Consider the following 23,924-nt stretch of genomic DNA (forward strand, 5'->3'; position numbering starts at 1 on the left):
AACACACATAGCCCGAAGCAGAGGCCAAAAGAAAACCATTCTGATTTCAATTATCTGAGCCAGGTGACACAAAGAAAGTCTGGCTATGTTGAAACTGTGCACTGTTGTGCCCGAGGACTTACCAACGGGCCCCACGGTCAGATCCTTCTCCAGTCTCTGCACACGCGCCTGTAGAGTAGCTTTGTCCTGCTCCAAGGATTGAATTGTACCCTGCAGTGTCTTAACTGAGGCACTTTCCCCACGTACTACAGCCAGCTATGATGAAAAACACAAAACAAAACAACCCGTGATATTAAATTACTGAAACATTTCTTTTCAGCATTATAGTACACAATAAACAAACATTGTACAAATACAATCTCAGCCAATCTTCAAGCCAAGATTTGAGAGTATATTCAAAATAAGAAGACGAAAGCATAACAGAAATGTGTCACCACCTCCAGATGTTTCTTGCATTTCACGGATGCACTTTCAAGTTTCATTTTTAAGCAGAAAGCGTGGCCACACTTTATGACCTAGAAGTAACTTCTTGTTTCTAGCCTCTGAATTTAAAGAAATGTGCCTCGAACCTCCAATTAAAAGCTATACCAACTGTGACAATGACACTGAAACCCACACATGGCATTTAACAGCCAGCTGACATAAAAATGTTCCTTGGAGCAAACACTTGGAATTGCAGCAACAATCAGATAAAAAAGTTTGTGCTTCAGAATTATGTAACAACATCCTTCCCCTGGCTGTGATTTGCTATAACAACTTAAAATAAATTACCTCGCTCTTGAGGTTTTCCACCTGCTGGTCCTTTTCTGAGATTAAGGCACCGTTTTTATGGATGGACTGTTGGAGGGCAGCCTTCTCCTTATCCAGCTGTTCCTTCAAGGCGCTCTCACTATTTCAGGAGACAAATGGAAAAAGTTTATTTCTATGGACAAAATTTTCAAATTGTAAGACAGCAAATGTACTGAAGACAACGCTAAAACTGAGATCCAGTACAAACAACATGTCATGCAGGTGGGATGGAGCTGTAGGATAAATTACAAGCATTAGTGTCTTGTACAGGTTTATAGAAATGTGGTCAATATACACTCACAAGCCAGTTCATTAGGCACACCTTGCTAGTACCAGGTTGGACTCCCTTGTGTCTTCAAAGCTGTGTTAATTCTTAGTGGCACATATTCAAAATGTGGCTGGAATATGTGTGGCTGCACATCCATGATGCTAATCTCTTTCCCACCACATCCAAAAGCAGCTCACTGTCATGTTCAAGAAAGCAGTTGGAGATTATTTGAGTATTGTGACATGGTGCTGTCACACTGAAAGCAGCCATCAGTAAACTGGTACACTGTGGTCATAAAGTGATGCACATGGTCAGCAACAACACTCAGACAGGCTGTGGTGTTTAAACGATGCCCACTTGGTAGCAAGGGGCCCAAAGTGTGCCGAGAAAATATCCTCCACACCATTACGCCACAGTCACCAAACTGAACTGCTGATGCAAGGCAGGATGGATCCATGTTTTTATGATTTTTGCACCAAATTCCGATCCTACATTCTGAATTTTTCCAGCAGAAATTCAGACTCAGACCAAGCAGTGTTTTTCCCACCTTCTATTGCATAGGTGTCAAACTCTGGCCCCCGGGCCAAATTTGGCCCGCAGCCTATTTACATTTGGCCCGCGAAACCACACCAAATCACTATTAGAGCTGGCCTACTGGTATTATATAGCTAATATATATATTGTTTAATATTAAGCTTTGCTTGTTCCATATTCAGTTTTCCAGCAAAACTTATTTGAGTCCATAAGAAAAGATTCATTCTTATATCTGGAGGAAGATTTTTTTTTTTCAATAAATATTAACGTTAGCCCGCGACTTTGTTCCAGTTTTGAATTTTGGCCCACTGTGTATTTGAGTTTGACACCCCTGTTCTATTGTCTAATTTTGTTGAGTCTGTGCAAGTTTTCTCAGTTTCCCGTTCTTAGCTGACCAGAGTGACACCTAGTGACATTCACTTGTAATCGGAAGGTTGCCGGTTCGAGCCCCGGCTCGGACAGTTTCGGTCATTGTGTCCTTGGGCAAGACACTTCACCTATCGCCTACTGGTGATGGCCAGAGGGGCGCAATATGGCAGCCTTGCTTCTGTAAGTCTGCCCCAGGGCAGCTGTGGCTACAACTGTAGTTTGCCTTCACCAGTGTATGAATGTGAGAGTGACTGAATAGTGGTATTGTAAAGCACTTTGAGGGGTCCCGAAAAGCGCTATATAAAATGCAATCCGTTATTATTATTATTATTATTATTGTGCTGCTGTAGACCATCAGCTTCAAGGTTCGACATGTTCAGAGGCACTCTTCTGCATACCTTGCTTGTAGCAAATAGTTATTTGAATTACTGTTACCCTTCCATCATCTTAAAGCTGTGTGGTCTTTCTCCTCTGGAAGAAACAAGGAATTTTCATCGGAGAATTGCTGCTAATTGGATATTTTCCGTTTTTGTTAAAAAAATAAAAAAAAAAAAAAAATCAATCTTATAGAGATGGCTTGGTGAGAAAATCACAGCAGAACAGCAGTTTTTTTTGTTTGTTTTGTTTTTTTAAATACTCAGACCAACAACCATACCATGTTCAAAGTCACTTAAAACACCTTTCTTCCTCATTCTGATGCTCAGTTTGTAACTAATGAATTGGCCAGTGAATGTATATTTACGCTGTGACATGACTGACATGGAGTAATATTAAAAACCATTAAGTACCTGAAGGCATTATTTGGCAGGCTTTAAAGGAAAGGAAGAGCATATTCACTTATTCATCAGTTCAGATGTTTAGTAGCTGAAGTCATTCGTGCTTATGCTGTTTATAAAAGGCTTTAAAGTGGACCTCCTCATTCCCAACACCACATTTTTATCTTGCACTCTACTAAAGGAGCTTTCAATGACCAACACTTCAAATGATCAATCATTATCTGCCACTGTGAAACAATAGATTTCCTCAGTTGTCTGTCTGACAAAAAAAAAGAAAAAAAAGAAAAAAAGAAGCTAATTCGGCTACTATTTGAATTTTAATATTTTACTTTCTGTCACTGGCTGCATCTAGGCTTGTTTTGAACCTGGTGGCTGGGCGCCACCTCTCAAATGCATCTGTCATATCAGTAATATGAGGGTGGATATTAAAAGGTTATGCAGCAAGATTATAGCAATGTTGTTTCTCTGAATATTCAAATGATAATATTATTAATATTAGTGTGGATTTAGTCAATCACAAGCTGTACAAACCAGAGTCTATATACATTTCTGGTAAAAGGTGTATATGAGGGAAGTGTAAAGAAATATCAAATTAAGTAGAAGATTTTTTTTAAACTTTTCCTCCAAAAGCAAGAATCATAAAGTGATGTTTACTACATATTTGTAAGTGGTCTGATTATAAAAAACATATGAGGTCCACTTTGCGTGAATCACGTAATGCAGGTGTGAATAATTTTACCTTTGCTTCAATTCTTCCAACTGTTTTTTGAGCTTTGAGTGCTCATCCTTAAGCTGGCAAAGGGAAAAAAAAACACACAAAACAGTTAATTTAATATTCAGTCACTGTCAGTTGAATTTAAAAATCAGAATCATGTGGGTCTCTGTATCCAAAGAATAAAGTTTAAACCTTCACAACATCACTCTGGTCTCTGTGTTTATCATCGAGCTCCTCAGTCAGTCTGTTTTTCTCATCTTGGAGCGTCTGCAGGGACTGCGACTTCACAGAGACCGCTTCTTTAAGCTCCTCACTGGAGAAAAATATTGTTGTTCAACTCATCCAAGTAATTTTTCAACTCAAACAGACCATACACTGACTTTTCATATCTTTACAATAATATGCTATTTAGTTGATTGAAAATATGAATATGATATGTTTCTGTAACAGAAAACAGTTGAGGATGAGGATGTACTCACATTTCCTGGCATAAACCTTTGCTCCTCTGAGTTTCAGTGCAAAGCTGCTCTTTGGATACATTAAGGTCCTCTTGATACTTGGAGTTATCTTTCTTCAGCCTTTCCAGCTTTAAAAAACAAACAAACAAACAAACAACAAAAGGTGGAGATAAATACAATCAGAAGATTTTTACTTCACACCATCACTTTCACATCACTTTATACAAAAAGCCACATTATTAGAAGTTTCTCTTCAAAATCCCATCTTTTACCTGTGTTTCCAACTCCTGCTTGGACGTCTGCAGCTCGTCCAGCAAAGACTGGACTTCATTCTTCTGCTGCATCAACACGGCCTTCTGTTTTGTCAGCTGTTCGAGAGCCTCGGCTGTCTTGCCAGAGGCCTCTGCAGCCTAAATGGCAAATGATCAGAGCAGATTGAAATTAAAAGCAGCAGATTGTTGGTTAGGACACCAAATTACTTTAACCAAAACAATAGAATTAGAAATGCGCAGATCAGATTTAACTACTTGTAATGCATGATTTGTTTTGACAGCAATTTAAAAATAAATGTAATTAACTACATGTTAAATTATTTCCTCAAATAGCTCGACAATTATCAGACCTCAGGTTTTTGCAATCCAACTGTGCCTAAAAATGAACAACATGAAGATTTCACAATGAGGAAACATAATTACTACATAAAGACTTAAATCCTGTGGCCTCAGAACAGACACTGACAGCTGATTGTCTTGTGGAAGAGACAGTCAACTATTTAAATTATGGCATTTCTCACTTATCATTGAGCAGGACCCAGATCACCTGACACCTATATAACCATATGATCAACAGGAATTTTTGCCCAACATCAGATCACGTTATAAACCCACAGGCTAAGGCTGGGAGCTAAAAGAGGTAAACACTGGTTAGTAAATGGAAAGTGTTAAGACATAAAGAGCAGAGGGACAGTGCGACAAACCAGCAGGCATGCAGTGAGAGGGTGACATAGCCCCAGCCGTTCTAACATGTGTTAATCAGTGATTTCTACAGTAGGACAAATACCTCAAGTTGCTTAGAAATGGCATTTTTTAGCTGTGATTCCAGTTGCCTGACTTGCTGGGTGGCTTCATCCCTCTCCACCTGGAGGGCATCCTTCTGAGCTGTTAAATGTGCGATGCTGGAGGAAATTTCTTCTTTTACAGCAGTGGAAGCAGATACCTCGGCTACAGCATCTTGATATTGCTTTTCCAAAGTTTCTTTGTCTGTCTGTAGGACCTTAACATCAACCTGTAGTTTTTCCTGACTAACCTGCAAACACTTCAACTCTTCAAGAAGTTTTGATTGCTCTGCAAGCCAGTTCTCCTGGTCCATCTGGAGGGAAGAAATCCCCTGCTCTAGTTTACACTGGCTGGCTAACAGCTCATCCTTCTCTGTGGTCAGTGAGATCATCTGTCTGCCCAGCTCCTCCAGCTTCGATAGCAACTGGTCTTTATCTTCTGTCAACTGTGAATTTTCTTGCTCTTGGTGCTTCAGTTGTGCCTTCAAAGCCTCCACATCCACCACGAAGGCCTTCTTTTGCTCCTCAGCATTGCTGAAGTTGTATGAAAGCTCTTCTTTTTCCTGAGCAACTTTGGACAAAGCTCTCTGTAGTTCCTCAATTTGCTTGGAAAGAAGATCGTGGTCAGACACCGTTTTACTGCGCTCATTAGATTCAGTCTGCAGCTGGGTCTCAAGTACGCGCTTGGCATCGGAGACTGAATTAATCTGACTTTTCAACTCCTGGATCTCCTGAACCAGCTCCTGGTTCTCCTTCTGCAAGGACAGCACTTTTCTCTCTGCTTCAGTCTGTAAGGACTGAAGATGTTTGTGTTCTTCTGTCAGTTTCTCTACCTGATTAACAAGCTCAGAGTTAGCCTTCTCAAAATTCAGTTTTAGTTTACTGTGCTCTTCACTGAGTTCAGCTTTGCTCTTTTCAAGCATTTCATTATCAGAGGACTTTTTCTTCAGTTCATTTTGCAGGTCAGTCTTTTCCAGTTTCAAAGAAGTCAACTTGGCTTCAAACTCTTTTTTTTGCAGTTCGGTTTCCTCCAGCACTGTTGATAAGTGATTCTTCTCCTGAATAAGGTTAACATTAGTTCTGGAGCAACTATCCAGTTGGTCACTGATTGTTCGGATATCATTAGCTAGCTTATCACGTTCGAGAGAAAGAGCACTTTTGTCAGATACAGCCTTTGTGTGCTTCTCTTCCAACTCTTCCTTCTCCCCAGCCAAACGCTCATAGTCCATGTTCTGCTGCTCCAGCGCTGAATCCAGGCTCATCTTCTCTTTTCGTAAAGCATGGAGAGCCATCTCCGTTTCAGAATTCTGAAGACGAAGCACTTGCTTCTCTTGCTCAACAGATGCTAACGTTTCTTCAAATTTCTCTCTGGTCTGGGTCAGCTGTTCTGTTGATACTTGAAGCTTTTCCTTTAATTCTTGTATCTCTCTGAGAAGCTCTTCTTTCTTGTTAGAGGTTTGTCTTTGGATTGCAAGAAGGTCTTCCTTCTCCTGTAGCAAGTGAATCCTTTCAGAATCAGTCACTTGACTGCTTGTCTTGAATTCTTCAAGCATCTGGGCCAAGCTCATTTTTGAGATTTTAAGTTCTTCACATTCACGGATATAGCTCTCCATGTCTTTCTTTGTAATACTAAGCTTATTCTGGAGCTCCTCCTTCACAGTCTGAAGGCTCTTTTTGTCCTCCACAACTGCGCTGATTTCAGAGGACATCTCTGCCTTCTCTTTTGTCAGCGTTTCTGCTAGGGCTTGGAGCTGGGTGTTCTTGATTGTGAGATCTTCTTTTTCTAAGTTCAAGGATTTCAGTTTTGCCTGCAACTCAGCATTCTTAGCATCAAGAGACTTTTTAGCATTTCTAGCAGAATCTCTCTCCAAAATCAGATTGTCCTTCTCACACGTCAGCCTTGACTTGCTTTCATTAAGGTCCTCTTCAAGCCGGTTTCTCTCCTTGCAGACTTTTTCATAATCCTCAAGTAGCTGCTTCTTTTTCGCTTGTATTTGCTCAATGTCCTGTTGGTGCTTTCGGATAGAATCATTCTTCTCTGCATTTTGTCTTTGAAGCTCCTCAATTTGAGCCAGATATTCACTTTTACTTTGCTTCAGATCTTTGATTTCAGTCTGTGCTTCTAGAAGACTGCTTTTGAGCTTGCCGAGTTCCTCATTCATTGAAACATCTGAATGCTTCTTAGTGGCGAGCAGTTCCTCTTGGCGTTTTGTTAGCTTTTCTCTGGTTGTAAGTAGTTCTTTATTCTGGACTGAAAGTTCCTGGTGAATAATCTCAAGGGCAGAAAGCTTAGCCTGAACATCTGAAAGCTGCTTCTCCAGTTTGCCTTTCTCAGCCTTAAAATCCTCACTTTCCTTATACATATTTTCCAGATCTAGGTTTTGCTTTTCCAGTTTTTTGGACAACTGTTCAACGTCATGCTTGTAGGAGTCAAGCTCAGCAGAAAAACACTGGGAAAACAAAAGATGACAGAAAAAAAAAGGAGGGGAATACCCAAAGCAAGGAATGAATGAATACAAAATAAACCAAGCAGATATGGATATCAGTCATGTGCAAATGGAAAGGTTAAGCTGCAGAAGCATCAAAAATGGCAAAAGATCAAACCAGAGCTTACACCACAATGATTTTCAAAAGATATGCATATATAAATAAGAGGCAGAACATTTTCACTTCTGCTTTCTTTGAATACGACTTGAACAGTGCATCTAAGATGAAGCAATCAAGATATGATTGATGACACAGAATTTATTACATTTAACAGAGTTAGAAGTTAGCAGGAAGCTAGCAGAAGTTAGCTCGCTAGTTACCTAAGCATGATATTGCATGTTCTGACTGAGAGATTTCTGAAAAAAATCAAACGTACAGCTCTGCTATCACTTCCAACATAAATGAAGACAGGAAACTAAACAGCAGTGACGTTTGTATGGTTACTGAAGTTGGGCTAGGTGGTATATAATGACGTGCTACGTGATCGCTAGTGACACAGCTATGTTAGCATAACATAAACAGAACAGAACGCTAACACTTTTCCCCTCGATAAAAGTTAACGTGAGGGTTCCTGGTGGTTAGGGACAAATGCAATCGCACGGCAGGATGCTGTAAATAGACCAAACTTCAGTCAGGAGAACAATTGAGATAATCCTTCCACAATACGAGGTTAGTCATTTATATACTACAACAACATGGGAATAGAACAGCTGTGATAGAATACAGAATTAATGAATCAATGGTACAGAAGTGGAGGAAGCAAGAAGAATGAGTTGAATAAAGTTTGATTTATCTGACTGCTTTGTTTCGCTTAATGTGCCTTACAATCCCGTGCACTTTATGGTCCAAAAAATACATATTTGACTTTTTTATTTGGCACACTGCAGTTTAATGTTGCAAAGCACCTCTTTTTAACTTCAGTGGATATTATACATGGTTATACTCAGGATATGTCAGCCCATTTCTACTGGAAATGCCTTTTGGTTAAACTTTCAACAAGGAATTTGCATTTGCACTGTTAAATGTTTATATAGCTTTAATGCATATAAAAAAACAGCTGCTTGTTCAAGTGAAAATAAATGGATGGGGGGTTTTTTTTGCGCTAGTAATGTTGTGGAGTTGTATTTTGTCTTGCATCAATTATATCGTCAGTTATATCGTTATCGCAAATTTTCAAATACATATCGTGATAAATATTTTTGGCCATATCGCCCTGCTCTACTGCCGACTTGATTCTGAAGCGTGTGGTTGTATTTGTATCAAAGTATCAAAAATTATCCTTAAAATTTAAATTTATTAACCTTTTACTAAGTGTAGAATGATATATAGTAACTTGACTTGCAACATAACTGAAGAATTCACAAACACACGTTAGAACGCATCAATACTTAACTTTGGTTCAACTGTTGGATTTCAAAGTCTTGAATCACATCTTGATTGCCTTATTTGTGCGTACACTAAGTTTAAATTGCAACTCAAAAGAAATAAACAAAAAAAATTGTAACCATCCATCTCACGACTAATTAATGTAAAATAAACTTTTTAAGTGAGCACTGACACAAACAAATCAATTTTTTGAAAAGTGAAAATGTTCAAATTTTTAAAAAAAAAAGAAAAAAAACAAGCAGATTTTTACTATGACTTCATAAATTTAGACAATAACTTCGTCATTTTGGGTTTATGTCTGTAATTGTATCCATGTCATCCTGATCTGAAGTTCTTAAAACTTTTCTAAATCCATGGCAATCCAGATTCATCTGAAGGTGAACATGCGATCCATGTGCACAGCATTTAAAACTAATCGTTTCTCTTTATGTGAATGTTTTTCCACTAATAAGTATAAACCATCTATAAATACAGACAGAATTTTATAAGCTCTACCCCTGCAAGCATGCAACCCATGGTGCCTTTGATTGTAGGGCTTGTTATTAACTGTAATGTGAGGGGAAAATTAGCAACTCAAAACAAATAATGTGTATGGCAAAACGTAAATAAACAACAACAACGAAAAACCCAAAACAGTTAAATACATCTTTCTCATCGCTTCCGTTTCAACCATTTTAATGTTTGAGGCTACCAAATTGCCAAAAATAAAAATGCACCAGAAGGTGTTTGCACTTACCTGGGCCTGCTCTTTGTATGGCTGCAGTTCAGACACCATCTTCTCTAGCTCTTGGGTTTTGTCCTTGGAGGAGGAGAGTTCCTGCTTAAACTTGTCAACCTGACTCTGCAGTGTTTCAAATTCCTTTGCATGGAGCTCAGACACCTGAGAGAGGGATTTCTCCTGTGAGGCCTTGAGCTCCTCAACCAAGGTCTCACCCTGTTTAACAGTCTTCTCCTAAAGAACAGGGAACAAGAAAGGGACACAACAATAAAATTTTTGTTGCCTTGTTTTGATGTAGCTCATGTCAAAAGAATATGTTTTTAATGGAATAATTTACATTGAGTAATAAGTAGTATGTTACTTTATAAAAGGATTCAAGTTAACCAAAGGCTCAGGGTCAGTTTAAAAAAAAAAAAGAAAAGAAAAGAAAAAAGTTTGTAGAGCAAGATGACTGTCCACTCTGTTTCCATTCGCAGTTAGGAGTTCACCAGTGAACAGGCTAATTAATTCCTGGCATAAGTTAACCGCTCTGACGTTAAATGAAGTGTTTTGTGGTTAGTGAAATAAAGATGCTGTGAGCATTTCTAAAAATAGATGTGTGCATTGAAAATGCTAGCTCAACACATGTACTCAAAATATACATCAAAACATATTTTTTGTGACTAACCAAAGTAGTGATGTTCTCCTGAAGGGTATTTATTTCAGTCTGATGTGCCTCTCTAGTCTCTTTGAGCTCGTGCTCTTTGTGGGACACTTCTTGTTGGAGTTGTTCATTTAAGCGTGCCACCTTCTCCTTCTCCTCTGCTAGATGATTTTGTAACTCCTCTAGCCTCCTGTGTGATGACAAAAGAAAAGGAGGATGTGTAGTGAGCAGTCGGATAAATTACAAATTACATGGACTAAAACAAAAGAAAAACAAGTATCCGACTCTTTCTGAGTAAACATTGTAATCAGGTCATATTTAATGATGGAAAATTAAAGTGTGGTACCTTTCTTTCTGTATGAGTTCTTCATTCATTTTGGTCAGCTGTACAGAACTATCACCTGATGCCTTCATCATATCAGAGATATCATTTTCCAGCTTGTTTTTGTCTTTTGAAAGCTGCTCGTTCTTTTCATCTGAAGCCTTTAGCTTCCTCTCCAGCCCTGTAAAAACATAAAAAAGATGACTTTGTTAAAACAAAAAATGTACACACACCCACACACACACACACACACAAAATATTTAAAGACCGATCAATGAAATGATAATGATCTTACCAGCAAGCTGACTTTTTAATGACTCTGATTCTTGGGCCAAGGATGTGTACTCCTCTTCTTTCTTACTCAGTTTCTCAAGTGTTTCTACAAAAACAAAACAAAAATCAAACAAACAAAAGAATTATACTGATACTAGAAGATTTTGCACATTAAAAACGTAGAATGACAGCAGATGACAGGAAAATGGGATGTGAAAACATTTCGGTAACTCAACACAGAGTGACTCAGATTACCTTGCATAGTTTTTGACGATGTAGTCTGCTCCTCTGTGCTTTCAGCCACCTTTTGTTTCTGTCAGCAAAGTTTAGGAAACGTTTTTTTATATGACACTTCTACGGTAGACAAACTGCCAATATGTAATGTTTTAACTGCGTTCAATACTGAGATCAACCCACTGGATCAGTAAATATTAGCTGACACTAGCTTACTGCAGATATATATGCAGATTTGTTGTGTGACAATAATAAATATCAAAAAATAAAAAAATAAAAAAAACTGCAGCAGAGAAATAAGATAAAGGTAAACTGTGGGGAAAAGGGAGGTACAATTTTGGGAGAATATTTCCAAAACCAAAAATTAAGTCACAGTTCTCACCAGGCCTCCAAGTTCTTGTTCCAGGGTATCCTTCTCCTGCTTTACAGTATTCAGACTCTGCTGTAAAGAAAGGACTTCCTGCTGTTTGCCCTCCAACTGAGAGTTTAATTCAGCAACCTTTAACATATAAAATGCAATAAAATGCATAACAAACAAAAAGCAATGATTTTATGAAAATGGTACACCAAGTCAAGGATAATCACATCACCAGGAGAAAAATATGGCACATAACAAAAAGGGAGCATTTATTGATCATGAAGTTACCAAGAACCCACCTTGGCACCCTGCTTGTCTCCTTGGCTCTGTACCTCCTCTAGCTGAGCTTTCAGAGCTACAAGCTCCTGGTTACTTTGTGCTACTTTGCTCCGCAGAGCCACCATTTCCGCCATCTGTTCTTTGGTTTCTCCATCCTTGTCTTGAGCCTGTTGTGCTAGCGTCACTTCCTTCTCCTCAAGCTCCTTTACCCTAAGTTCAGCAGCATGAAGCTTTCCAAGAACATCCTCCATCTCCACCAGGTGCTGTTCTTCTGTTTTTTCAACACTGGACCGAAGTGACTCCTCCAGTCGCTCTCTGTCCTCAGTCAGAGACAGCACCTGTGCCTTCAGCGCCTTCAACTCCTGAGTCCATGCCGTGGCTTCAGCTTTGTGTTTGGCGTCAGCCACCTCCAGAGCTGACTTGTGCTCCAACTTCAGCTTCTCAAGTGCACTTTTGGTTTCTACAAGTTCTTCTGTCTGAGAACCTGCACCTTTGCTGAAGGACACCTTCAGCTCTTCCATGGCTTGCTGGTGAGAGGCAACGGCAGCCTCCAACTTTGAACGCCACAGTTCAACAGCGTCAGCATTCTCCTTCTCTGCCTGACTTAAGCGCATCTGCAGCTGCTCTTTGTCACCAGAGAGCCTCACAGATGTAGCCTGAAGCTGAGCAACTGCATCACTGTGGATTTTTTCTTGAGCTTCTAGCTTCTCCTTGTATTTACCTAGCTCTTCTTGATGACTAGTTTCCTGAGAAGCCAACTGATCCCTCAGAGAGTTTATTTCTTCCAGGAGGGGAGAAAGAGTGGAGTTTGAGTCCTCAGAGCCCTGCTGGACCCCAAGACGCAGCTGCAGGTCAGCCACCTCTCTTGTTCGAAGTGCAAGGTCCCTCTCAAGTTCCATAATACGGGATCTTTCTGACACAGTAGCAACCTTTAAAAGCGGGAAATCTTTATTTAAAAATGTATCTCAAACTAGCCTACTAAATATCTTAGTACATTTAAAAAAAAAAAGGATTAATAAGATTATTTAATAACTAACTTTTGCTAAATAGATGAAAAACTAATTGTTAAAGAAATTTAAAGTGATTACTGGGTGAGATTTTTTCCTCAATTTGCTTCTTTTTTTAAATGAGAAGGATACAAAACATTTGATGTTAAAAATAAATCATTATACTGACCTCTTGTGGTTATAAACGGTATGATCCAAATAATGGAAGTGAACACTGAAAGCATGTATGGAGCTACAGCAGTGTGCAAGAGATTTTCCACCAAGTATTAGACTAGAAAGTGTCCTCACTGACGTCGTGATTTATCAGACACACAAACTAAAAACATCTCAGGTAGTCCTGATATTTTATAGTGCTTTTACACCATTCAAGCTCTGGTACAAAACTTTTTTTTTTTTTTTTGTTAACATAGTACAGTTTTAAACCTACAGGCCTAATCCTCCTCAAAACTATACATTTACTGTGACTGTAACACTGTAGGTGGACTGGTCTGGGAGGTGGATACGGTTTTAAACTAGCAAAACGCAGGGACACCAAATAAGCGGGACAAATGGATGTCAGGAAGGACCGGGAAAGGAGAGCATAGGATAACTGGGAAAATGATTAGCTTGGTACAAGCTGGGGAGGAGTTTGTCTGTCTGGTTAAGCAGTGATATCACAAAACCATCTGCTGGAAATATAGGTAAACATGTGTCTCTCTGTCAGATCCACATGGTTATTGTTTTGGAGGTCAAAACCTCCATATTTTCAATATATAAAGATTTTGAGTGGACCAGTGTGAATTTGAGATAATTTAATATCTGATAAAGTGTGACAAAAGAAACTAATACTTTTGACATTTAATTTGCAAACTGTAAGCAGGGCAGACTAATTTAGGATTTTAAACATACCAAAGATGTTTAATATTTTAGTATATGATTTAATCTGTTTTTTAAGATCAGGGTTATTAGTTTTATGTAAAGCTGAAAAAATGCATCTGTAGGGTACATTTACCACAAGCCCATATACAGCAAGAGTCCAGTTACTGCTGCACATTTTTTGGCTACGGGCCTTTTTCCCAACGCAACACGCTGCAGAGCAGAATTCATTACCCTAGTGTCTTCTAACTCTCTTTGGAGTTTCTCAGCTTTGGTCTTTTCAAAGAGCAGGCTCTGTTCAAGCTCCTTAATGTGGGCATGCTCCAGTCTGGTCTGCGTCTGTTAGTAAACAAGGGGGAGAGGAAGAAAACACACCAGTGCCACCATCACATGCCAGCCCAACGCAGACAGAGAGGGAGGGAGACAGGAGAAAGGAAGGAGGGGTTGGATAGGGATGACAGTGAAAGTGTGTGTGTGTGTGTGTGTCTTTGTGTGCAAGTGAGTATTTGAAGGGTTGAGGCAAGGACACTGGGTGGGTGTGGATAGTGATGGATGAGTGGAAATGAGAAAACACCCCCATGCAGAACTTTCAGGCTGTGCCATAAACAGCTGCAAATAGGGATTTTTTTCAAAGAAATAATGGGGGGAAAAGAAAAAAAAACAACAAGCAGCGGACGACGGGGGCATGTAGTATGGATGTGCAGGATGAGTATGTTGATGTAAGCAGTTTAGAAGTAACCATGCAAAAAAAAGTCACCTGGTAAACAAATCACACAGACTGTTATGATACACAGAAAATTTGATACTGTGTGCCAAGCCAGCAAGTAAAATCAAGTTAACATGACTTCACCACGGTGTGGAGAGAAGGCAGTACTGGGAGTTTCCTGATCCCTGTGTGTCACTAACACAAAGTTGGTGCATGTTAATATACAGAAGATGTCCGATTTTACCAGACGAAGTCAATATAAAGACATTTATTATTGTGGTTTTCTATATACAGCAATTAGTGTTGTCAATACCTACACTGCTTTCTCTCTTTGGTGATGAGGCCACTGTCCACACTTTAAATATTTAGTGTTGTGAGAAACCAGCCGTTATCAGACCACCGTGTGCAAGACTTGTGACCAACTTAACAGATATCAATCAGTAACAGAAACATTTTAGGCTCAAGAAATAGAAAGGATCTCACTGGCTTTCTCTGTATTTTGGTGCTACAAGTACAGATTTTTATGGAAGCTTAATAAAGCATTACTTAGAAAAACGCTCTGCTTCTAATCTTATGTAAACACAATAAAAGTTAAAAACAGGGTCTCTTTGGAAAATTGGAATAGCACCAGTTTTAAATGTATGTAGACCATGGTTTCTCCCAGGTCTTCATTGAATACAATCTATAAAATAAACTAATATTGAACAATCTGATACACCATATCCAGTCAGTGGTATGGATGTTGGACCGGTTTTATTAGAAAACTGAAAACACATATATTAAATTACATTTTAACTCTTATCATAGGTGTTATTCCTCCCTGGTTGCAGTGGGCAGGCTCAGAAATTAGGACTGTGACTGGGTAGTGAAAAGACAAGGGGGCATTTCCAGTGGTTCCATGCTGAGCACTGGACCAACATGAAAGACGAACATGGGAAGGAAGAAGAAGCAATAAGACCGCGTCACTGAACAAGGAGGGTTACTGAGGGTTACAGCTCAACATTAGTACACCTTCAACAGCTTGAAGTTAACACATTATTTTTTAGTTTGGTGGTCATTTTTTTTTTTTTTAACTACACAAAATTATTTATGAATATCTGCTGCTTTAACTGTTAGTACACACATTTAAAGAGAAGGAAAATTGAGTTTCTAACCCTGTAGCCCACAGTTTAAAACATCTATTTTGAGCTAGGATGCCTTCAGAGTAACAGAGGTGGTTTCCTGTGCAACACTGTGGAATAAATAAATTCTTTAATTAGAAAAGAAACACATACTACTGAGCTACTGCACTCTGAGCTACTGCACTCTCAATATTGCAACTTGGGATGCAAGTTGCTAAAAACAACAACAACAACAACCCAATAACAAATGGTAAACAGATCATGACATAATTTATCTGTCTGCATTAAATTGGGGGTTACATAAAAACTAACACTTTCAAAATCGAGATGTCAGATTTGGTGATTTAATGGAAATGGGGGCAGGTTTAAATGCAAACATTGTATTGGCTTGACTGTACTTGTGTAAATCTCATGTAAGATTAAAGTAGATATATTATGCTCCATATTCTATTATAGGACTCTAGTTGAGAAGATTTGTTTTATTTGAAATTCAAAATTCACCAAACTGGACCTTGGAGTAGCTACTCCAATTTTGCTAGCTTTATTGGAGCTTTATTATGTGGGTTTATGTAAACTGGAATTTCGGGCACGGTGAATGGGGCAGCCCACTGCGTCTGAAGTGTAAATTTAGATATGAAGTCAGCGCTGTGTATCCATGCTGTGTATTTACCTCCAGGTCTCCTTTGGTAATGGAAACTTCCTCAACACGAAACTGAAGGTCCTCCACCTTCCTATTTAACAGAAACATATTTACTCCTCTGAGGCACAAGCCACCTCTAAACTGCAGTGATCAAGAGCGATGCCAACAACAAATTTATTACCTTATGACTGTAAAACAACAGTACTGGGAGCAAAGCTCTCACCCCACTTTCAGTGTCTCACAACATTGAAACTAGAGGACCTAATATACTCTCATGAGCATCTTTAACTAGTCCCACACTCACCTACGCTCCTCCTCAAGCTGATTCAGCAGCTCCACCTTGTCTTTGTCTGCAGCTTCTACCAAGGCACGCAACTGATCCATCTTTGCCTCCATCTGTCAAAATCACAGACAAACATTTAAAAGAGATAAAATTAATACATACTAAACTAACTGTAGTTCAGGCTCAGTGACTGAGCTGACCTGCTCATGCTCATCCCTTAGCACGGTAATTTCTTGCTCCATTTCTCCAACATGGCTTGTGGCCTTGGCAACTTCTGCCCTCTCCATGTCCCTCTCAGCCATGAGCTGCTCAATATGCTGTTGCTTTTCCTTCAGTGCCTCTTGCAGGGCTGTGGTGCCTGAAATCTTTCGATTATACCGTGAGGATGTCTCTGTCAGCTGTGGAAAGAGAGACAGGTACCATGTTCATACTGCTGCGTGTCTCTCACCATAATGCCACAGGTAATACACTGTTGTTGTTCTTTGTTTTTTTTATAAGTGTGTCTCACCAGGCCTGTGCGGCTCGGCTTAGCACTAACAGAAGATGCCACAGAGCTCATGGTACTGATGGATGAGGCACTGGGGCTCCTCTTCAGCCCTGCCGGTGTGGCCACCACTTTCCGAATGGTTGTTTTTGCTTTGGCAGGCGTAGTGGAAGGAAAGCCAATGCGTGTGACTTTGTGCACTGGAGCAAATAAGCCATACTTGGGCTGGCACTGAAAATATCTGAATACAACCACAATAATAAAAGTGTTCAATAAAAGGAGGAGTGTGGTTGAGTTTACACACAACTTGTTTATAGATCTTGTGGCTTCCGTACCTTGTGCCTGCCACTGCCCCATCATTCTTTCCTAGGGGCTCGTCCAATTCCACGCCACACCACTCGCCTTTGGCAAAGTCTGTTTCTCCAAGGAAGCGTACCACTCCTGCCTTTGTACCACCAACCTAAGAGGAAATACACCAAAGATTAGCCAACATTTAATTCTCTTAACAGATGAGAGGGGACTAAAAAGTAATCAGCTTTGCCTGGTAATAAATCCCAAGGGAGATAATTCCATAAAAGCCACAGATGCAAACATGCCAGAATTGTGGGGGGTGTGTGTGTTTATTACATTTTTTTTTATCATTTATAAAATAATGTTTAATAATAATAAATTATTTATAAAATAATTTCTAAATGATTTTAAAAGCATAGTTTGGAAGTTTACTAAATGTGGTAATGGTGAGCATATTTCCTCTGCTGCCCAACAGGCATGAGTAACACTTCCTCTTTACTTAATGTGCTACACATCCTCGTGATTGTGCGGGGAAAAAAGGAATTCATAAGGAGGAAGCAATGCACTCAACATCTATAAGCAGACCTGAGTGACTGTACTACGTTACTAAAACTACTTCACTGACTCAGAAGTGAATGGTTCAAAGTAGAAGTGAAAGCAACCATATTTCATTTGTTAGCTTCCCAAAAACTGGAGGAGGGCTTCATGAGTCATGTGATTCTCAAGGCCCTGCTGACATTGCTAAAACACAAAAGGGAGAACCTTCAGATATTTGTAGCTTTGCTGAAATGTTTAGGGAAGAAAACTGTAAGCAACTTTTTTTTTCCTACTTATAGAAACTTTACCAACACACGGTCACCAATCTTCAGTTCCCGTTCCCCCTTCTTGACCGATCCAGTCTCTGAGAGGTTGGAGACAGATTCACTGTTTGTCCTTGCAAGGTTGGAAGATGGGGTAGCTGGTGTTGTTGCTGTTGAGGCCTTCTTGGGTGTCACGGTACTTGAAGGCAGTGCTGTTTTTGTGGCTACGCTTCCGACTGAGGGAGTGGGTGATGCTGCGCGGGACGTCGGCGCCGTCTGAGTTCCATTAGCCTCTCCTTCTGTGCAAGACAACTTGGAGGGGCGGGTAAAAATCCCTCGCAGGGCTTCACACTGAAAGTATCGAACGCCTGCTACTGACCCATCGTTCTTCCCAATTGGCTCGTCTAGAACAATTCCCGCCCACTGTCCTGGGGCAAACTGCGTTTCTCCCAAAAACTGTATGTAGCCCGGCTTATTTCCATTCACCCAAACTCGATCCCCAATCTGGAAGCTCTCCTCCACATTCCCTGACTCTCCAGAGCTGGTACTTGCAGCCGATTTGTCTGCAACAGCAGTTTTAGCTGCATTTTGGTGAGAGGGAGAGTAGACTTTAAGAAAAATCATTAAGTTATTAATTTGAATCACAGAGCCACGTCACAAATGCAGAGCAAACACAGCACACCCCTTGTATATATATATTTTTTTATTAGTGCTGTCAGCGTTAGTCTCATTAAAATGACGTTAACGCCATAACCGCATTAACACAGCAAATCTCCGTTAGCGAGTTAGCGCGGATCGCCTCATGCATGGGGCTGCACGCATTAACAAGCTACCTGCACTAACGGCGTTGAAGCCTTGCAGCTCCGCAATCCGCGTTAACTCGCTAACAGAGATTTGCTACGTTAATGCGGTTATGGCGTTAACGAATTTTTATATTTATTTAACACTATAAATGTACTGTCATCTGTTTAAGTCTTGCTGCTTAACAGGGTATCAAAGGGAAATCTTGCATTAAGAATATACTAATTATTCAAGAATCAATTTTCATGTTTATGGTAAGTTTAAAAACAAAACACACACACAAAAAAACAAAACACCAAACATGTACATTGTTTTAAATAAGGCTATACCTGCATTCAAATGCTACTCAGCTGATGAGTTTCAACATGTATTCCTACCTGTGCTGGGGTTGGTCTTGGGGGCTCCTGTTCCAGGTGGCCGAGCTATCTTGCTAGGCACTTTTATGCCACTGGGCTTGGCTGTGCTCATGTTTCCTCCTGTGATCTGAACCACAAGGCTTGTGTTCGTCCCTGGATACAGACTGACCCCAGATCATCAAAACCACTGCCTGCTGCTCTGTGATTGCAATGCTTTTTCTCTCTCCGCACCAAAATTTAATAAACAAAAAAAGGAAAAAAAAAAAAGAAAAAAAATGAGGAAAAGGGAGAAGGGAGAAAAAGCGCTTCTTGCAAAAAGGACCCTGTTGACAGAGAGAGGGAAAAACAAAACAAGTAACATTACTTGATTTTGTGAACCTTTACTAAAGTATTTTTACTCATTGGTCAATAACCCTTCTGCCAATATCCTCTGCCTTTAACTCTTATTGTCTTTGACAAAAATAATTTATTTAAATAATTGATTTAATTTAACTAAACTAATAAACAACAGTGCACCTGTTGCAAGCCATGATCTGTAGACTTTGTTTTTAGTGCTGTGTTAATGGAGGTATTTGTTATGACAACAAGTTCCTCAGCATACACGACATCACAGTTAGATCTAAAAATACCCCTTCACAGCCTGACCAACGTGCAGTCTGTGGTAGTGCCATCTGAACGTCTGATAATGTGTGACCTTGACCACAGAGCACAGACTGTGTCACAGAGGGTCTCTCTCAATCTATCATTCTGACATCAAACAACATGTAAGGCTTGGCTGGCAGCTTTTTATTAAACTGGATTACTGCAGAAACACGACCACAGGCAGCAGATTATCCTGTTTGTCAGATTACCTCAGCAAACAAGCCGATTGGTTGAACGCTCCATTTTAACAGAAATTGTCTGTCACTTACTTGAAGCAAAGACTGTGGAATCATAATCATAATATTTTATACATCTGCTGACCTTTAACATGCACTTAGGCAGGGAAAGACCCTGCATATGTCCCCATCCAGCCAAGACACTGTTTGTACAAGTATGGAATTATCACAACAATTTTTGTATGTAATCTGCAAAGAAATTTGCTTATAATGAAATTCTACCAGTATACAAACAAGGGTTTTCATTTAGTGTACTGACACTTAATTCTGTACTTGGGCTTTACCTTGTCACGTTATGAGTGAAAACAAGGAGCTCAAGGACTTGAACAATGTCAAGAAAATGATTTTATTATATGTAGCTATTCCTGTAATCATTGACTGCAAACGTCTGAAACGTCCCAGGACAATGAAACAAGCTGTGCATGTATCGAATTCCTGAGAGCGTTAAAAGTTTTTCACTTCAAAACAAACTATGACGTGAATCTCTTCTGAGTCAGGCGAGACGCTCGTCTTCAAAGTAAAGCAGCACACAAACATTACTTTCATTCCTGAAAGGGCCTAAGAGCTGCACTACACAGGTTTACCTAAACAACTTAAGAAAGGAAGCTCTCACGCAGCCTCCAAGATATTTCTCAGCAGAGAGTGAAAGGTGGCCATCAGCAGACATGACCCAGTTTGAAAGCAGTGCTCCAGTTTTATCCCGCTGTGTCTTTGAGTGACGACTGACTCAAGCCCTCAGGTCAAAAATAGGCAAAACAGGGAAGCCATAGCCATTATAGCTGAAGACTGTCTATGCAAGACTGCACTTTCTAGTCTAATTGACCCATGAACGCGTGGTACAATACGCAGAGGTTACATTCATTGTGCAGAGAGTTTTAAAAGCAAAAGGTTAGTTCTATCAGAAAAAACCACAAAGCTCTAGTACAAATATCACATGAGCTTGACCAGAGGATGTTACAGCTCTGATTGGTGAGCTGATGCTGTCAGCTGAACATGATCCTCTCACGGTGAAGAATTTCCCACAGCAGTAATGTTAATCTTTTGCCACTGACTCAGTCTAATCTGTAGCTTGGGAAAAACACCAAATACTCAAGCTTTGCAAAAGTTAAAGAGATTTAATACACTGATGCATGCAAAAAAAGTATAATTCTTAACTAGATTCACATTATATCACATGTAGTATGATTTTATCTCTCCCCTGGTGTAAATAAACAAACAGAAACAGGTAGACAGTAGCTTGTAAAGCAGAAGTGAGACTTCTCAGAGACCTCCATTAACATAGATGACTTCCATTTTCACAACTGCATACATTTGCATGCTCAGTGTCCATTAAAGTATTGGATATGAGTGTTATGGCTCTGACAAATGATTTAACTGTCCTCCACCACACAAAACAGGATGAAAACAAATTAACGTCCAGACAGAAGTTCTTAAAATTCTTCAGTATATTCACTACTAGTTGGAAGGAGTTAATGGTTACACAAGTCCACATGGTCTTCCACAAGATTAATATTAGCCAGAGACTTCACTACTAAATCAGGCCCATTTCCACTATTCGAGCTGCCAAGGTATCCTTTTAAACTCCTGCCCCAAACAAAGACCAAGTAGGGTGCATTTCATTGCATCCATAAGCAATAAACTAACACCTTTACATCTTCAGATGTGTGCATTATCTGACATGACTTGCACATTCTCTCTCCTGCTTTGGTCATCTCAAGGCCAAGTCAAGCTCTGGCTCTTCCTATTTGAGGAAACATCTGCAGGGAGGATTATTCAGGCCCCTGTTAGCACTGACAAACGTAGGCAAAAAAAGCCTCAAAGGTACAGAATAAGAGCCAAAAGCATCCTGTGTCCTCTAACTTCACTTGTTTTGAATTTAACAACCCTCACCTTGCTGCCATTTTACAGACACACCCCTGTCCTACAAAGATTCTGGCTCATACCAATGTGAATAGACATAAATAAGGCCTGGAATGACCAAAAACAGACTTCCTACCTCTTTAATGTGTTCTTACAGCACTGCAAACATTACAGTTAAAAAGATAGCATTCACGAGCCCCTTGCCTCTCAATGCAGCTTCACTGACACACTGCACACTGTGGCTAAGCTGTAAACCCAGTTATCTTTGTGTCAGGTCAGCGAATTTGCCTGTAAGTGACACTCGCCTTGTCACCTCTGCCTACCAGTGGCTAGCGGACCGAGGAGCTGTCGATGAGGTGGCACATCTGGTAACGCTGCTCTAAAAATGTCCTGTCAGCTAACTCACCTTACCAGCTAGCTGAATGGTAGCTCTTCTCCGCTAAGAATGGGAGACATTAGCGCTACACAGGTTCAACACGTCCACGTCCAAACCTCCCACATAGCCCCCCAAAAGAAAAAGGTGTCATAAGCTAAGAAACTGAAAGGCAAATTCCACAAGTCCAAAAGTCTCCGCAATGTCACCGGCGCTCCAGCAGGGCACACTGCTGCTACAAATTCACTCAGCACACGTAATTGTTAGCTAAAATCATCTGTATCGAATGAATGTTCGTATAGTGTTGTGGCGCTCAGGTGCCTGGTCACCTCTTCGGCTTAAATGGATCCCGGTCGGGGGGGGGAGATGTGATCAGTTGCTAAGTAACGCTAGCAGCGAGGCCCAAAGCGGTTCAGCGAGCCGGTGGTTAAGACCACAAACAATATGGGCTGGTTAGCTAGTGAGCTAAACTAACACCTCACCTCAAGTAACGTCTGAACAACACCTGAACAACTTTCACGCGTGTTTATCAGCCGCTGTTGGACCAGAAAATATGCGGAAACGGGATGAGGAAGTACTGACCTGATGTGTTTATGTACAGACTTCGTCGTCCGAGGGGAAAAAAATAACACAGCTAGCAAGCTAAGTACAGAACCTCGATGACTTTTAGAACTACGTTCGACTCACACACGGGGAGGCAGGCACAGCCCAGCGTGCGTGCAGTCTGTCCAACGGCTGAGGGAAACGTCAGGGGCGGGAGCCGACCAAAGATGATATGTGCAGAAAGATGGAGCACTCCATTGCTTCGAAGACTGAACGATAGATTAAAGAAGCACTGAAAATAGTCTTTTTTGCCATCCATGTGTAAAAAAGTGACGTACTATCGAATTGTTTAAAAAAATAATAAGATAACTTAATTTTTTTAGTTTTTAAGTAGACACTTTAAAATAATTAATTGAAATTTTGACTTAGGAATCCCCAAAAAGTTTTTCTTCTTTGTTCCAAGTTTCCATAGATAACAATAAACTGGGGAGGAAATAAAATTAGACTTCACTGATTCATCTCGCATATTGGTAACTCGTTAAAAATGGTGGTCATAGTATTTTAGCTAGTTTTTTAGTAAACGGATGTTGGCCTTGGATGCAGACCAGCGCATCAAACCCTCGGAGGTTCTCGAGCATCTCTTTTTTGACCCTGGCCTGAGAGTTCCCCCTGCATTAAAATGAGAAGCAGAGGGAGACAAAAGTCTCCAGCATTGCTTCTTTGACCCCAGACAAAAGTGACAAAACCACAAGCAGGGGTTGGAAAAGGCAATCCACAGCAGAAATCCACTGCAAATGCTTATCTACAATTCAAACCCAATACTCCTTTAAAACTGATAACAACAGCTTAAGATTTTAACAAAAAAATAATTAAGTTGCTCCAATATTTATCACTTTGGCTTTTTTTTTTTTCACTCCCCCACCCCAACCAGTCGCGGCAGATGGCTGTCCCTTCCTGAGCCTGGTTCTGCCGGAGATTTCTTCCTATTGAAGGGAGTTTTTTCTCCCCACTGTCGCTAAATGCTTGCTCACAGGGAGTCCTCTGATTGTTGTAGTGGCCAAATACTGTAGGGCAGGAGTCTGTATGTTAGAGTAGCTCTCGAGGACTGGAGTTATAGAGACTCTTGCTCTAGGGGAACTAGCAATTCTTGTGAAAATTTAAAAGAAAAATCCTTAAAAACAATAACAACAACCAGCAAATATGGTCTTGAACGTGGGCACAATTTTGGTGAAAATCCATTAAGTAATCACTGTTTCAAGTTCA

At 40.1% G+C, this 23,924-nt stretch overlaps 1 protein-coding gene across 6 annotated transcripts in view; it reads right to left on the bottom strand.

Annotated features, from left to right (window-relative positions):
• clip1a (CAP-GLY domain containing linker protein 1a) overlaps positions 1 to 22,857 on the bottom strand; it is a 25,964-nt gene extending 3,107 nt beyond the window's left edge. For 2 of the 6 annotated variants that reach the window (XM_005916259.3, XM_005916257.3), the window contains exons 1-24: positions 22,701 to 22,857; positions 19,029 to 19,330; positions 17,896 to 18,431; positions 17,095 to 17,219; positions 16,784 to 17,000; positions 16,476 to 16,673; positions 16,297 to 16,388; positions 16,023 to 16,083; positions 13,760 to 13,864; positions 11,684 to 12,592; positions 11,409 to 11,525; positions 11,048 to 11,105; positions 10,815 to 10,898; positions 10,544 to 10,700; positions 10,222 to 10,387; positions 9,573 to 9,788; positions 4,969 to 7,413; positions 4,182 to 4,319; positions 3,931 to 4,037; positions 3,644 to 3,764; positions 3,476 to 3,528; positions 2,749 to 2,769; positions 772 to 889; positions 123 to 255 (exon numbers count right to left, since the gene is read on the bottom strand). In XM_005916259.3, the coding sequence (XP_005916321.1) occupies positions 123 to 255; positions 772 to 889; positions 2,749 to 2,769; positions 3,476 to 3,528; positions 3,644 to 3,764; positions 3,931 to 4,037; positions 4,182 to 4,319; positions 4,969 to 7,413; positions 9,573 to 9,788; positions 10,222 to 10,387; positions 10,544 to 10,700; positions 10,815 to 10,898; positions 11,048 to 11,105; positions 11,409 to 11,525; positions 11,684 to 12,592; positions 13,760 to 13,864; positions 16,023 to 16,083; positions 16,297 to 16,388; positions 16,476 to 16,673; positions 16,784 to 17,000; positions 17,095 to 17,219; positions 17,896 to 18,431; positions 19,029 to 19,119 (6,268 nt within the window). In that variant the 5' untranslated portion in view covers positions 19,120 to 19,330; positions 22,701 to 22,857. Of the gene's footprint in view, positions 1 to 122; positions 256 to 771; positions 890 to 2,748; positions 2,770 to 3,475; positions 3,529 to 3,643; positions 3,765 to 3,930; positions 4,038 to 4,181; positions 4,320 to 4,968; positions 7,414 to 9,572; positions 9,789 to 10,221; positions 10,388 to 10,543; positions 10,701 to 10,814; positions 10,899 to 11,047; positions 11,106 to 11,408; positions 11,526 to 11,683; positions 12,593 to 13,759; positions 13,865 to 16,022; positions 16,084 to 16,296; positions 16,389 to 16,475; positions 16,674 to 16,783; positions 17,001 to 17,094; positions 17,220 to 17,895; positions 18,432 to 19,028; positions 19,331 to 22,151 lie in introns of all 6 variants that reach the window. The other 4 variants (XM_005916258.2, XM_005916261.3, XM_005916260.3 and 1 more) reach the window with 4 other exon arrangements.
• Between the last annotated feature and the right edge of the window lie 1,067 nt (positions 22,858 to 23,924).

Source organism: Haplochromis burtoni, unplaced genomic scaffold (genome assembly GCF_018398535.1).
Source record: "Haplochromis burtoni strain Fernald_Lab_line unplaced genomic scaffold, NCSU_Asbu1 Contig_18, whole genome shotgun sequence".
Classification (NCBI taxonomy): Eukaryota; Metazoa; Chordata; class Actinopteri; order Cichliformes; family Cichlidae; genus Haplochromis; species Haplochromis burtoni.